The sequence below is a fragment of the Vidua chalybeata genome, chromosome 1 (genome assembly GCF_026979565.1).
Source record: "Vidua chalybeata isolate OUT-0048 chromosome 1, bVidCha1 merged haplotype, whole genome shotgun sequence".
Taxonomy (NCBI): Eukaryota; Metazoa; Chordata; class Aves; order Passeriformes; family Viduidae; genus Vidua; species Vidua chalybeata.
Genome location: NC_071530.1, coordinates 68,211,864 through 68,226,698, shown reverse-complemented (window position 1 = coordinate 68,226,698; position 14,835 = coordinate 68,211,864). Strand labels below are relative to the sequence as shown.

At 36.6% G+C, this 14,835-nt stretch overlaps 1 protein-coding gene across 21 annotated transcripts in view; it reads left to right on the top strand.

Moving 5' to 3' along the window:
* The window catches only part of FARS2 (phenylalanyl-tRNA synthetase 2, mitochondrial), a 231,587-nt gene that overhangs the window by 11,396 nt on the left and 205,356 nt on the right, over positions 1–14,835 (top strand). For 10 of the 21 annotated variants that reach the window (XM_053964060.1, XM_053964881.1, XM_053963178.1 and 7 more), the window contains one exon: positions 4,797–4,854. The exons of 5 other annotated variants lie outside the window; for them this stretch is intronic. Coding sequence is in view for 10 of the 16 variants with exons in the window: in XM_053964881.1 (XP_053820856.1) it covers positions 4,797–4,854 (58 nt within the window). In the remaining 6 variants the exon portion in view is untranslated. Of the gene's footprint in view, positions 1–496; positions 565–3,781; positions 3,860–4,796; positions 4,855–5,594; positions 5,654–8,113; positions 8,249–14,835 lie in introns of those variants that run through there. 6 more of the 21 variants (XM_053963917.1, XM_053964145.1, XM_053964560.1 and 3 more) reach the window with 4 other exon arrangements.

Genomic DNA, 14,835 nt, shown 5'->3' with positions numbered 1-14,835 from the left:
GTTTGCCTGAATACATATGAATTAATCCTGGCACCAAACTTTTAACAAAACCATAGTACAGTTGTATCAGGAAATTATAACAGGATTGAGAAAATGCATTTTAAAGTTTGACTTACATTTATTTGAATAGGCAGAACTTTAAATTGATGTGGCTTATATTTATCATGAATATTTATCATAAGCATTGTTTATAATTCAGTGTCAGTTGTTGCAGTTGAAGTATTTGTAAGGAAAATACTACTTTTTTTTACCCTTAGGCTTTAAACATAATTAATGTATTTATTTAGCTACAGTTACAGAAGATGTTTCATAATATAAGTAGAATTTTGCATATCAGGTTTTCTGTCTTTTGGTGACCCATATACATTCATAATTGTAGACTATGCAAGGTAAAATTTTTAAGCTGGTTGATGGAGGTTGGCTTGGTAGTTAATTCTTGAGTGTCTTCTTGGGTACGCTTGTCCTTAAAGGAGCAAATAAGTCTTTCACCTTCCAGCTCAGCAGTGTATTGGAAGACTGAGGAGGCAGTACACAGGCTTGACAGTCATGTGGGATTTAGAAGAGGTACATTATCCATTCACCTGTAGTAAATTTTAGTGCTGGAATCAAGGAAATAATAGCAAAGTAGTTGAAAAAGAAATATGTAAATAGAGTAAACAAGTTTGCTAAAAAGACCAGGGTAAAGGAAAGCAAACTGAAAATGTTTAGCAGTGCAATCTTACTTCATTTTTGTTTTACCTTCTGAAATTCATTTTGCTGTGAGACCAGCTATATTGAAACAGATACTGTGACTGTGTGAGACTTGCTGGCAGAGCTGTCTGTATTGTTTTCAAATTTTGCTGTTCATGAGAGTCCAGCATTTTGTGTAGGTTAAATGGGTTGGAATGAACTGTGTCATTTAGAAACTGATGTGGTGAGTTGTTTTGGATGCAGGTCAATACTGCACTCTGTGTAGGCTAGCTGCTTTTCCCTATACTTTTGTTTTATTTCTTTTTTTCATGCTTTGCTCTTGTTTGCAGCCCATGTGATTTGGGATCAAATGTAAATGATGATACAGAGTTTGTAAACAAATTTTGTTAGCTGTAACATAGCATATATTTGCAATTCTAGCTTAAGACTTTGGGTTAATAGTTCTTGAGAGGTGAAGGGGTCTTCTGCTTCTAGACCACAGCAACAGTGAGGGAACACAACAGCCTAAGTCACTAACACATAAATGTGAGAATAAAAAAACATCTGGTAGTTGATTTCTGTTTCACTCACTCAGTAGAAAAGGGCTGCAGTGATAGGAAATTGTACAGAAATAGTAAAGGTTTTCACGTCATGTAAGAAAAAGTGTTGCCGCAAATAGAATTTTCTTCTTAGTAGGTCCCATTTAACATTTCAAAGACAGTGGGCTCTTATTAAGGAGAATGAGCTGACAGCAGTGTTTTAAAGTAGAAGAAAGTATCTCTTTTTTCCCTCAAGAACAGTATTAGCAGGTGGGTAAGTTTATAGGACTCAGTTTTCACTCATTGTACCTTAAACCGTAAATCTGTTATCCTGTAACTATGCTGTACTCAGGCAAGGGCTGAGTTTAAGAACTATGTCTTATATATCTGGACCCAGTAAAAAAGCCCTGCTAACATTGGTTTTAATTGGATGCCTACAAGTGGCTCTGCAGTAAACTTCCCTGTCAAAGAGAAACAGAAGAAAAATGGTAGGGATTTCAGTCATTTTCTGACATCACTCTCTTTACATCTCTTTCATCTCACACAGTCGTTGAGAGAGAAGGGGCAAGTGTACTGGGATACCATTTCACATTCTGATTCAGGATTTTAGGGCTCCATGAGAGATAATTTTGCCTTGCATGAGAATAAAATCCTGCAGCTCTGACTCCCTGCTCATGAAGTTCCCAGTGGCACAGCAGAGTTGTCCAGGGCTTCTGAGTAGGTACAGTGAAGGAGACCTGAGGTTGCGGTAATAGAAGTTGTAGTAGTAGCACCATTCCCTTCCCATTGGTATTAATGTGTTTCTCCAACATGAAGTAGAAGGAGCTGATGACTAAAAAAAAAGCCTTTTCCAACAGGAAATGCTTGAAATCTGTCTTAGAATACAAAAGATGTGAGGTGGACAACTAGGCAGAGCTGCATACATAAATGTTATTGGAACTATGTCAAAACACCATTTTTCATTTAAGCTTGCATCCCTGTATAGATGGAAAGTGAAGTTTCAAGCATAGACACCATTCTTCCTGTTGAAAGCTGACAGCTTCAGTTTTCATTTAATTGACTGTTGATTCTTGAACAGGAAAGATTATTTTTTTAAATTTAATTTCCTGTGTGATACTCATTGCATTTGAGACATCATGCAGTGGCTATTAAAAGTGATGCATATATTAAATTCCCAAATAAAGAATTTAGAGCAACTCCTGCCCACCGCTGTTTTAAAGAAATGAGAGCCTTTAGGCTGATCTGAAAGGACATTTGCTGAAACCATGGCTACAAAGCACCTGGACAGCACTGAGAGATGAGTTTTGAGATGCTAAAATTAAATTATCATTTTTAATACAAATATTTAGTGAAAGAGAGAATATGAAAAAACATTGTTAATAAGAATTGAAGCAAAGGCTATTCAGATAGGTTTCATAAATGTTATGTCCAGTTTACTGAAGTTGTTTGGCAGTTGTGACATAGCATTTAAAATGTAACTAGAAATAGGTATTTGATCTGAGCACTGATTCTTTTTTTTATTTTTCTTTAAATGACATTAGCTCGTCTTTCTGTTAATCTTAGAAAGCCTTATAAATTTAGTGCCCTATTTCCAGTACACTGAAATAAAATTTTACATGCTCAGGTATGGCAATATATTGATGCAGGGGTGAACAGTGGGACACATAAATAATTTTATAATGAATGTGTATGTGTGTGAGACAGTTGATATCTTTTAAAGCTATTGATGTAACAGTAATATTAGTAGTCAGTTTTCCTTCCGAACATGGAGGAACCTCTAATCCACCTTCATGGAAAAATATTACTTAATTTTATGCAATGTAGTCAACTGTCAAATAATTAATTTAAAATTTAGATCTGAGGGGAAATACAAAATCACAAAATCTGTAGACTCATATGGAGTCCTCTTCACTTTCACACTGTTGGAGTGCTTTTTGATAAAGAAGAAAGAGGATGGAGTAGCAGCTAGATGTCTGGAACTGATCCACAGTTCATTGAATTAAATTGAAATTTTTTTTCATTAACTTTGATCATCCTTGGATTGAACCGGTATGCATATGATTTAATTAGTAGCAAGCTTGGGAAATGCTGGGATGTTGGCTTTTCTAGTTCCTTACCTACTGAGATGGAAATTACATAAACCAATATATTTGTGTGTCTATGGCAAGTGCAGAAGTACCCACAATTGCCTTTCCTATTGGTGGACCTCAATTTTAAAGAGACATTTCATGCTAAATCTCTTTTTCTTCCTTTCTAATCCTAAGATCCAATCTGCTCATCAAACAGATCTATTTCTATGTCATTGAAAATTTTGTATTCTGGAAAAGGGAGCAAACTGTAGCTTTATTCTGTGTCTATTTTGTAATACATTAATTCCTTTCCTCCCCCAGATGTTATATCAAACATTAAGGGTTAAAACTGCAGTTTTGGTAGGTTCTCTTTGCCTCAGAGCAATGAGGTTCTCTAATAGCAAATGTTTAATTATCCAATAGAGTATATTTTTATCATGGATCACATTGATGGAATCTCTATTAATGCTGTCATTTAATTTTTTCAAAAATTATGTAAAACAGTGCAGCTTCATGTTGGGATACCTTTACATTTATGCAAGTTTGAGAAGCAACCAGAGAAAACTCCTCTGCTAAGGGCAGGTTTGTAGGCAAAGCTGTTGGACAGTCATAGTTCAGAATGGCTAAATTTCTTATCTGAAGCATTTGAAATGTTTTTACCCTGAACGAGATTTCTATCACCTTATTCCTTGCTGTATTGTTCTTTATTAGGTGAGCTGCCCCAGTGCCTTTCCTGGGGCAGTTGGTGAAGTTAAGGTCCTGCTTGGGGCAGAGAGGAGGGGTGGTGGGAGCTGGCTGTGGGTGTTGACACTGGACACAGAGATTCCATGTAGGTGTGTCCTATTTGCTTTGGCAGACCCTGATGGGAGTCTGAATGATTTACAGTCTAAATGTTTATGAAATCTACCAGACTTCTTATGGATTAGTAGCATAAATAGGAATAGTTGGTATAAAAATCAAGGGAGAAAGGCTTATAAACTAACACCACACTTTCTCAATTTAGCAGTTGTGTAACTAGCCATAAATCTGTCACTTGGGTTTGCTTATACTTTTGGTAGTTTGCACCCAGTTTGTAGCACAATAAATAAGAATTCTCTAAGGTGTCAGTTACATACCTGTCAATGAAAACTAACCTGAAAAAATAAGGTCTGTGTCAAAAAATATTAAAAGGAACCTTGATTTTTTTTTAAGGGCATTTAAGAGTTACTGAAGCAGCATTAAATATTATACCAACAAGATGCTGAGGTTTTAAGTGGTATTTTCTCTACTGCTTTACAGGAAAATGTTTTGCAGCAACTGCAACATAACACAGAGCATAGGCAGAACCTTTTGTGGCAAACATTACCTTCTCAAATAAGCATGACATACGCTTAGGCCGTGCTGATGTGTTATTTTTTAGCATCTACAATGATTTTGGAGTGTACTATAAAATTATTTATATGCTTGAGGGAGTGATCCAGACAACAGAAAAAGAATTAAGTAGGTGATCTAAGTATTTATTTGTTTTATATGTTTCTAGCTGCTGATTGATGAGCTTATATTGCTACTTCTGCATTTACAATTGAGAAAGGATGTTGGTAAGCTTATGTTTTTTCTCATTTGCCTTTGTTTCACTAAAAAATAAGTAACTCCTTTTAGAAGCAGAGCAGTATTTTTAAGGTACAAATCTGAGAAACAGGCAAATAAAATGTATACACAGTCTACTTTCTTGGTGTCAGAATTAAAAGCAGAAAATAATGTATTTCTTAATGTATTGTGAAGCATGATATCCTATCTTGCTTATGTATTTTGAGACAGCATAGTTAAAAAAATCAAGATATTATTGTACAAGTTGGGAAAACTTTTCTTATTCTGTCACAAACCTTCTGTTTGATGACTGCCACAAGAATTTCTAGGATATAATTGAAAAACAGTTGTCTGACCTCTGCTGATTAGGAGTTGGGATTTGGTTTCTTGTGCTTGAATATTGTCAATTCATCAACTTCTCTGGCTCTGAAATAGCTTATTGTTTCTGTGTGTTTTTCTGTGTGTATTGTTTTCTGTGTGTTTCTAGTTTCAAAAAAACCTGTTGTCTTTGCTGTCATACCTCCCAACACTTTTGAAAAAGCAAACCCTAAAAAAGCAATGACTGTGTCTTCTGCCCAGGATCACCCATACTGAAATGTGCAGTTTGTGTTGCACAGCCCCCCTGTGCACGTATGGTTTGACTCCACAAAGTCTCTCCAGCAATCCCTGCTCATCTATAGTGAAATGCAGTGGCAGCTTGTTTCAGATTTCTGGTTGTTAATCAATCTGTTCACACTTAAATGTGTTGCAGCCCAGTGAAAGCAGGGACTATCCTGGATGAATGATATGGAACAAGTGAAGTGGATCTATGTAAGTGTAATCTGCCCCCAGAGTGGCAGATTGCTTTAGCAATGACCTTTATCAGTGAGAATAGACTAAAGTTGTATCATTTTTGAGAACCAGAGTGCTACTTCCACTTAAGCTGTTGCTGGGTATGATGTTTTGCCGTCACTTTTTGAAGACACTGTTAGGTTGAGTTTAATACTTTTCTTAAAAATTCCAGGTTTTAAGCATAAAGGCCTAAGGAAATTATGTCTCCAAGATGGCATTTGTGCATCTGCTATCAGCCCTCTTTTTTCCACTTCAGTTAAATTTCACACAGAATATCTGGGTCGCCAGAGACAGCAAGGTACAGGTGGTGTGCGAGAATAAAGGGCTTTATGAAGGAGATAAACCCTATAAATTCCATAGCCAAAGGAGAGTTAGTAGGATGAATTTGTCCCTTACCACTGAATCTGCAAACTAACTTTGCCTCCAAACACAGAGGAAATAAACTTTTGCTAGTTCTGCTGCTTGCAAAAGAAAGCTTACTGTAAACCTGAGAATGAATTATGTTCTGTTGGCTGACACATCTTACAGAAGAGGAAGATAGAATAATGCTGTCTGAAATATTTTAAAAGAACTGAGAACTCATGCTTTAAGAGAAAACATTGCACATGTTGTCTTTTAGACTTTTAGAAGAATAGTGTGTCTATAGGAGAGAGCTTGAGACAAATGATGCTGTTTTTCACAGTCTCTGAGATGATTAGCAAATATTGGAACATAATAGAAGTTATAATCAACTGTAAATGTAAACTGTTAGATTGCTGCAGTGGGAGGAGGCTGCTTAGACAATAAACCTTACAGTAACGCATCTGCTTATTTAAAGCTGTCAACGTTGCCATCATCTGGAAAAGTATACACAATAGCTCATCAGAAACCTATCAACTTTTCTGCATTAATTAACATCTCCATTTGTGATATAGGACATGTGAAATGAATTGTTTTAAAAGGAAAAATCTCCTGATTTTGTGGTATAACACCATCCTTTCCACAACTAAATTCTGAATTACAAATATTCTGGGTGTTTGGAATGTAAATCCATAACTGTGAAAAATAATTTAAAAAAAGAGCTCGAAATCAGTTAGTATTTAACTTTTGTAGTGTTGGTAGCCAGAGGCAAAAAGAAAAGGAGAGATAGGACATATACAGTGCACCATGTACTACAGGTCAGGCGTAGACAAAGTAGATAGAAGTAAATAGTGCAGTTTCTAAGTGCAGTTTCTAAGACTTGAGAAGTGGATGTATAAGTGTGAGATTTCTTTTTGTGTGACTTGTGAACCTTTAATCTTTCCCAGCTTTTGCACATATAATATCTGCCCATTTTCCCTTTTTGAAAACATCAGTTAGGCCAACTCTAGGTTTGCTTTTGTGTGTTAGCAAGCAGTCATTTTGTGTGGATCTCTCTGTATGAAGAACTCATGGTGGGGAGAGCACTAAATCCAAATGAGCCATAATTAGGGTGCCCAGAGAAGTTCTTGAAGCTCTTTTGCTGGAGACTTTCAAACCCAACTAGGGAAGTCCCTGTGTGACCTTCTTTGGACAGGGTTTTGAACTAGGCCACCTCCAGTGGTCTCTTTGAACAGAAATTATTATATGATCCTGTAGTTCTGTGAAGTACAGATGTAAAGCTTGTATTAATTTCTAAAGGAGATTGGTCCGGGGGTTATCTTCAAGAGTCATCCCTAAACTTAGTTCTGGGAGCGTCCCTCTCTTACTGTCATTAGACTTTGCTTTCCTTGTGGGAGTTTTGCTCTTTACTACACTATATTTGCCATGAGAAGTTAGAAAATGGGAGATAGACCTTCACTGTAACTGATGCTTTAATTCTCTGCAGGACTTGTAACTGAGATTTTAGGCAAGGTTGTGCATGTTGTGAGTGTCTTTGATGGGGAAGAGAATTCTAGTTGTTAAGCCACTGAGTTCTTTGTATGAGGATCATATTATCCTGGAGCTCATACTTCTTTCTGAGATTACTAAGTTGGAATTTCTGAACCGAAAGAGAGGGCTTATGCATCCTGACAGCAAGATTCAGCACAAACTCTTTATTTGTACTGTTAATTTGTTCAGCCCTGCAATTTCGTGAGGGTGTTTAAAATTTCATTTTTCTAATCTTCCATTAGTACTGATAAAGCTGCTCCTTTGTGGTAACTGTCACCAGCAAGAGGTGAGCAGTAGTTAATTACCCAGTTTGAGAATTGGGTATCTGCTTTTCCCATTCCAGGGGAAATTACTGCAATTCCAAAATATGGTGGAGAAATGTAGCTCTCGCTGTATTTTCTGTATGTGTCAAAGATTTTTTGAGCTGTGGAAATATTCCAATCTATGCTTCAACAATTAGTAGAGTGGGCCATCTGATGCAAATTTGATTGCTCGAGCATTAGAGCACATGGAAAAATGCTCTATGCAACTTGAAGTTATTTGACAGAATAGGATTTTTTTTTTTTGCAGTCCACATTCCCCATGTGCACACCTGCAGAAAACACACAAACACATGACCTCCCCACCCCACCACTGCAGCCAAACCATCTGCCTTTTGGAGTTCCTGCCTCAGGTGTGCATGGTCAAGCCAGAACCTGCAATTAGGTAACCTTGTTCTGTTCCTGAAAGTATTAAAAGTACTTTGATTTTAAAAATAATTCTCATGATTTCATATTGAATTGTTTTCCATTCCTTGAAATATGAGGTGCTGTATAAAAAAATAAAATAAAAAGCTAGTAGAGTTTTTTTGAGGCAAAGCATATATAGGTAATATATTTATATTGTGAAATCACATCTTACTATACATCACTCTTAAAACGTAGTATCACTAGAACAAAAGATATGCACCTGTCAAACTGTACCCATTCAGAGCATCACTGATGATACACTATAAAGATGTCATCATCAGATGTGAATACAGAATTTTTAGCAAACTGTGGTTATACTTCCTGCTGATGGTTGCTATTAGAGGTTCCCTTCTGATGACACATCTAGCACCTTCTGATACTTAACAATCTGTGATTTGCATTTGGAGCTAAGCTTTCACCCTCACAGCAAGACAGAGCATAAACAAAGCAAGATTTGAAGCAGCATTTCTGTAGAAAGTTTTTGTGGTAATTCTTGAGAGTTCTCTGGTGGTCTGAAAATAAATTCCTAGATACAAATATACCACAGCCTGGGGGATGAATGTGCACCAGGCACTGATGACTCCTGTGTAACACAAGTAGCCTTGCCTTACAGGCATCATAATCCCTTCTTATATAAGATAATAAATAAACATAAGTACTTTAAAAAAGCTGATTCTTGAATATTCAGGGCTAAAGGGTCTTGGCTGACCAAGGGTCTGCTGCTTCTTGCAACAAGAGAGCTCTCTGCCATTGTTTAGTAGTAACAGAATATCTTACAAGTGACATGAAAAACCTGAAAACCCCTTTTAGTGCCTTCTCTAGGTGCTACAGAAAAAGATGGTTTTGGGTTCTCTTTATGACTTCACTTTCTTTTTACTATTTGGAAGAAAAAATGGTCTATTTATTTTGTCAATGAAACGCTGAGTGCTCCAAGATGAGATTACCTCAAGAGAGGAATGCACAACCTTTACTACAACAAACAGCTTTACCCAGATGACTTATTTGCTGAAAATAATTAAGGATGTATAGGTTGCTGAAAACCCTCATCTACTGTGCACCAAGAGCTTCTGGTTTGGTTTGTGCATTTGTTTGCTTTGCTCACAGAAGTTTCTTGATTTTTCAAGCCAGCCAGGAGAACCAGCAGAATTATTTAAGCAAAACTCCCCATAGCATACTACAATAAGGTCAAATAATTAGATTCACACCCTTAGAGTAGATACACAGCTCAAAAGCAAAACCAAACACCCTTGATTCAGTTGACACAAGTTGATTTCTGGTATAATATGGCAGAGAACAGTCTGTTTCACCTGTCTGATAGCAGGCTGGTTGGATTTTGCCAACATTAGGTCTGATGTCCTGGAAAAACTCTGATGTTCCTGACTTAGAGTGGGAACTGAAGTAACCTGGTGCCAGCATCAGCAAAGATTTCATGCATTTAATTTGTTCTTCCAGTGTGGCTAAAATAATTCCGCTTCATAGGTCCACTTCCTTAGGAAGGAATCTTTTTAAGCAGGTAGATATCATACTTTTAAAGCCAATGTTTCCCAACTACCTGTATTTGTCAGCAGAAAGAAGCCAAAATGAATTTATTAAAAAGATTCAATGGTACATGACAAAATTGAGATTTTGTACTTACTGTGTTGTTGATTACCCATTGATTGCTCTGTTTATATAAAATTAAGACAATTTTATAACTACTGGCCCTTTAGCTCTGATTCAGATACTTAAATTGGAATGGATCCGTCTGCTGCTTGTAGTTCTATAAGTTACAGTTTCCAGAAGTGTCATTTTCATGGGTGGGCAAGTCAGCAAGTTTTATTTTAGGTGACCACTACTCCGTCTGGTAACTTGGGTGGAGGGGCAAGGGAAGAAAAACTTTGCTTTTACAATGTAATGAGTGGGAACCAAATCATTCTGGATGTGTTCAAGGAAAAAAAGATCTGTTAAACCAAGCTGGAACAATTTAAGGTCCGATGTGTGATAAAATTACATGTCGAAGAGGAGTTGTAAAAGATCAAAAGCTGAACCTGCTTCCACTGAGACAAATATAAATGTTTGTTCCTAGGGAGACTTTTGAGCCTAAATTCTGCAATCCTGAAATATTTTCATGTCTGGGTAGAGTAATCCTTACTAACTAGCCAATTTTAAAAGAAAATTATTAAACTTAGTGGGGTTTTGTTGTGTGTGTGTGTGTTTTTTTTTTTTTTTTTTTTTTTAATGCAGGCTTTTAGCCTTAACGTGAAAGCTTTTCAAAGATTAAAGTTTAGGAATATGTCTGGTTAGGTGATTACAATTTCTTTTAAAATATATTTCAGTGCTGTGCGTGCTAGAGGCAGGATGCTCTCCTCTGGGAGGTCCTCAGAAGACCATTATAAAAAGGATAATTAAATGGTGTCAGTGGAGTGATACCACTTACAGGCATGCTTTTTTCTTATCACAGTGAGAACAGTTTAATGCTTGCTAAAATGAGAACCTATATTGTATCTTTAAAGAATTTATTTTGTACCATTCTCAAAGATGTCAGGAGAAGGCTGTGGCACCAGCTGCCTATGTTCATTCCTGTAACCTGGGCAAAACCTGTCTGCCATAGCAATGGACCTTACTCGTACTGAAACACACATGTTTTAAATATAAGATGCAGTCAACAGAAGGAGGGAATAGAAGGAATATTTTTCTGCTAACATTGAATGATTAACATTATAAAAGCTTTAAATTTTATCCTGGCTAATTTTTATAATAGAAATTAAAACGTAAGGATGTCTGTTTTGCATTCAAATTTTCAATGATTCAGGCTTTGCTGCAAGTGTTTTATAAAAATGCTTATTTAAAAAACCTAAAAACCCAGCTGTTTTAGTTGGACTAAAAAGGGAATGTCATGTGGAAAATGCTACAGTTAAAATCCTTGGTGGAAGGCTGTGTTTGTTTGGATTTAAACTGAGCCTTCTGTTTGGTTTTGTATCAGAGAATTCCTGCTTATTATTTCAAAAAGCGTGGGCCAGTGGACAGGTGAACAAAATTGTGTTGGTGGGTTTTTATTACTTAACTGTGTGTTCATGCTAAGACAAAGCAGCAGAAATAGTGTGCATGGTTATGCTGTAGTTTTGTCTTTTGTGATTCAGCTGGAAGAGCCAGCTGGTACTTGGTAAAGGTGCTTGAGTCTGTAGGGAGCAGTGCAGTACCTGCTGGCTTTGTTTTGGTGAAGTGCTGTTTGGGAGTTTTTAAAAATCTGTTGTAGGAACTATGAAGGAGCTCTGACTCCATGTGTACAGACATTTACAGAACACTGGCCTGTGTGGATGCATGCTTCTCACATCTTGTGATTTCTGTCTCCTCAGAATTGTTTTCTGTTGTGTTCTTCTTTCCCTTCATACATGTTTGTATATGCATATTTTAAGTTTAATTCTGTCATATTTTGTCATATGAAAGCCAAAATTTAATGCAAAAACATTTATGCGAAACATTTGCAAAGATGGTAGTAGCTGTATACAGTCTGTGTACAGTGGCCTGTCCTGTTCTGGATAATTTTGTGTGAATCTAGACTTACATTGTTTATATGGAGGTGGTAGAATTGAAGGTATTAAACAGACCAGGGTATTTTCCAGTTGTGTATGTCTTCTATGAAAAATAAATGCACCATTGAATCAAAAGTCCAGCTTGGAAGTGTCTCAGTTTTAGCAAGTTCAGATTTCTGTTCCATACTCCTACGCCTTCATTACATAAGCAGTGGTTGGAGTTGATAAAGGTAGTGCTAAAGAAGAGGCATTTTGCTTTCAAACTTGTGAAGGCAGACCCATCTGCCTGCTTTAGTCTTCTCTTCCATGCCGTTCTTTTTGTAACAGTATGTCAGGAGAACTGAGCATTTCTCATTTTACCTCCAGCCATGTCTGACCTCCTTTCTCAGTCCACACTTAGAATCACCAGAATGGTTACACTTTGCCATTTGTGGTGGACAGTAGAGGAGGTAAACTGATCTTACACTGTGGTTCTTGAAGTTCTTTTTGAACAGAGATACTTTCTGCTGCTGTTACCGCCAGAGGAGTACTAACTTTCCAGACTTTGAAGTGCCTCTCATTCATGGTGTTGCTATCAGTCCATTCAGTTGCTCAGAAATATCTTTCTAAAGACATTTTAAAAGCAGTGGTAATTGCAGAGCTTTTGCTTGTTTAAAAGGAAGTTATTGGAGCTTTCTGTTTTCATGAATTCTTACAGCTGCTGACTTGCTCCATGCTTCCAAGGGTCATCTTAAAGCATTATTGTGTTCTCAGCAAATAGTTGTTAAGCCATGTAAGACTCAAATAAATATTTTAAACAAACAAGTCTGCTGAAAACGTGAGTAGTGCTGAGGGAATTATATTCCTTTGTATTTTTTCTAGTAAGGGTTATTTATTAGGGTGAGCAGATGGGTACTATTCAATTCTGGCATTCATTGATAAGCCTGCTACCTCTCCAGGTGGCTCTACAAAAATGATAATACTGTGGCACTGCTCCCATTTTTTTTTTTTATTTCTCTCAGGCCAGTTAGTCACCTGTCTCTGTTCTCCTCATTTAGAGCCATCTGCTGGATTTTTTGTTTCTGTTTTTTTGATTGTTCTCCATTCTAAAGTCACCAGGGGATCTCCAATAGGGGTTGATGCAAAGACTTTGTTTGCTTGCTGAGTATGGGACTCACAGATATTTTCTTTTTGTCATCTTCTCTGTAGCCAGTTTGCAAGTTTTATTTTCCCCAGCCGGTCCTTATGAAGTAATCCATACAACACTGAGTTATTAGTAGACCGTTTTACCACTTTGATGATTAATATAAGGGTTGTCTTACTTTTTTTTTCTGTTGAAATATTAAAAGAATGAAGAACTATTGAGAATCTGTCCTCTGTTGCATTTGTTATCATGGGAGAACACAAGGACATAAATCTGGTACATAGGAGTTGGACTCAATGGTCCTGATGGGTCCCTTCCAACTCAGCAGACTCCATGATTGAAGTTATTGAAAGAAAAACTTTATCAACATGAAACTGCATTTAAAAATTTTAAATCAAGAATTTATTTCCTTTGTGAAGAGGCAAGATAGGCAATGTGCTTCTAAAATAGAAAATCTTTTATTGTGAGTATGGGAGGTTGTCTAGACTGTGTTTGGACCTAACTGGGTGGGACTAACCTGCACCTATCATCAGCATGCATTTGAAATGTTTCACCTGACTGGATTTGAAAATGGATGAAATGGCTTTGAAAAACCTGTACTTGACTCCACATGAAACATCTGTGGCTGAAGGGCCAGGTCACAGTTTCACAGCTCTGCTTCCCTGCCCTTTCCTACTCTTCTTTCCATCTTTCTTGCAACCTCATCCTTGCTTCCAAGAGAGCTCAGCTTTCCCATCCCTTTGGAGAGCCAGTACTATGCTATTGGACTGTGTTACCAGGTTTCTAGTTGTGGTCACGAATTTTATTGTCTGATATGATATTAAAACTGATCCAGGCAATACTGGAAGAAACGTGAACACAGATGAACATACACCTAAACCTTAAATGTTTAAGCACATATAGTGTGTGGCCACAGATATAGGAAAAGCTGAGAAATCTGATCATCTTTAACTCAGAATTACTTATTTGTTATTTGCCAGTTATTAAGATTATTGTATTATGTTGCTTTTAAATTGCACTGATACCGTAGTATATACACTATATGTTACATAGTATATAGATTTGAGTTTCAGTTCCAATTTGGTTTTCTTGAATATTTTTACTAGAAAACAATAGAAATGTTTTTCCTTGTAGACATCTGGGATGCCTTTTTCTTTTCCCCTCCAGGCATTGTTCTGCAAGCACATCCTTTTGCAGCTCTTGCTCTCAGCTGAATTCTATACTGAATATTGAATTTTATAATGAATATTGAATACTACCCGATTTTTCTCTTGACTTGCCCCTACTCTTTCTCCTCCTACTACTGGTTGTAATGTAGTTTGTTCTATGTAGCTGTTGAAAGAGTTTTTCTTGCCACCAGCTATTTAATTAAGGAAATGCTTGAACACCCCATTAACTTCATTATGGTTAATACATTCTTTTTTCATTACCTATCCTTATATCCATTCTTGCTCTCCTGTGTTAAAAAATACCCATTGTCACTCATATAGAAAGGACAGAGATAAATGACAGATGACAGATTTGAGGAGCTAAAGAGCTATGTTCTTTATATTAGTTTCTTTTTTGGTGGTTGTGGTGTGAAGTTTTATAGTTTATTTTTTCTGAGTGGTAGTGTAATATCTATTCTAGGATTTATTCTATTAATAGATTATAGTAGTCTGTTCAATCAGCAGTGATTTGAGGTCCCTGTGAACAGATGTAACCCACAAGGATAAAGCTACTATATAATCAAGAGTGAAATAGAGAATATTTACATAATATTGCATTGTTACAGAGTATTACTGGATTTTTGCAACTTTCTGCATCCCAGTTTGTCTCTGGGGAATTGCATATTTTATCCATGGCTTTGAACTGTTGGCAACTGAACTTTTTCTCTACATGATTATTCTGGTTGATTACTTTGCATTTCTGTAATACTGACCTTTAAAC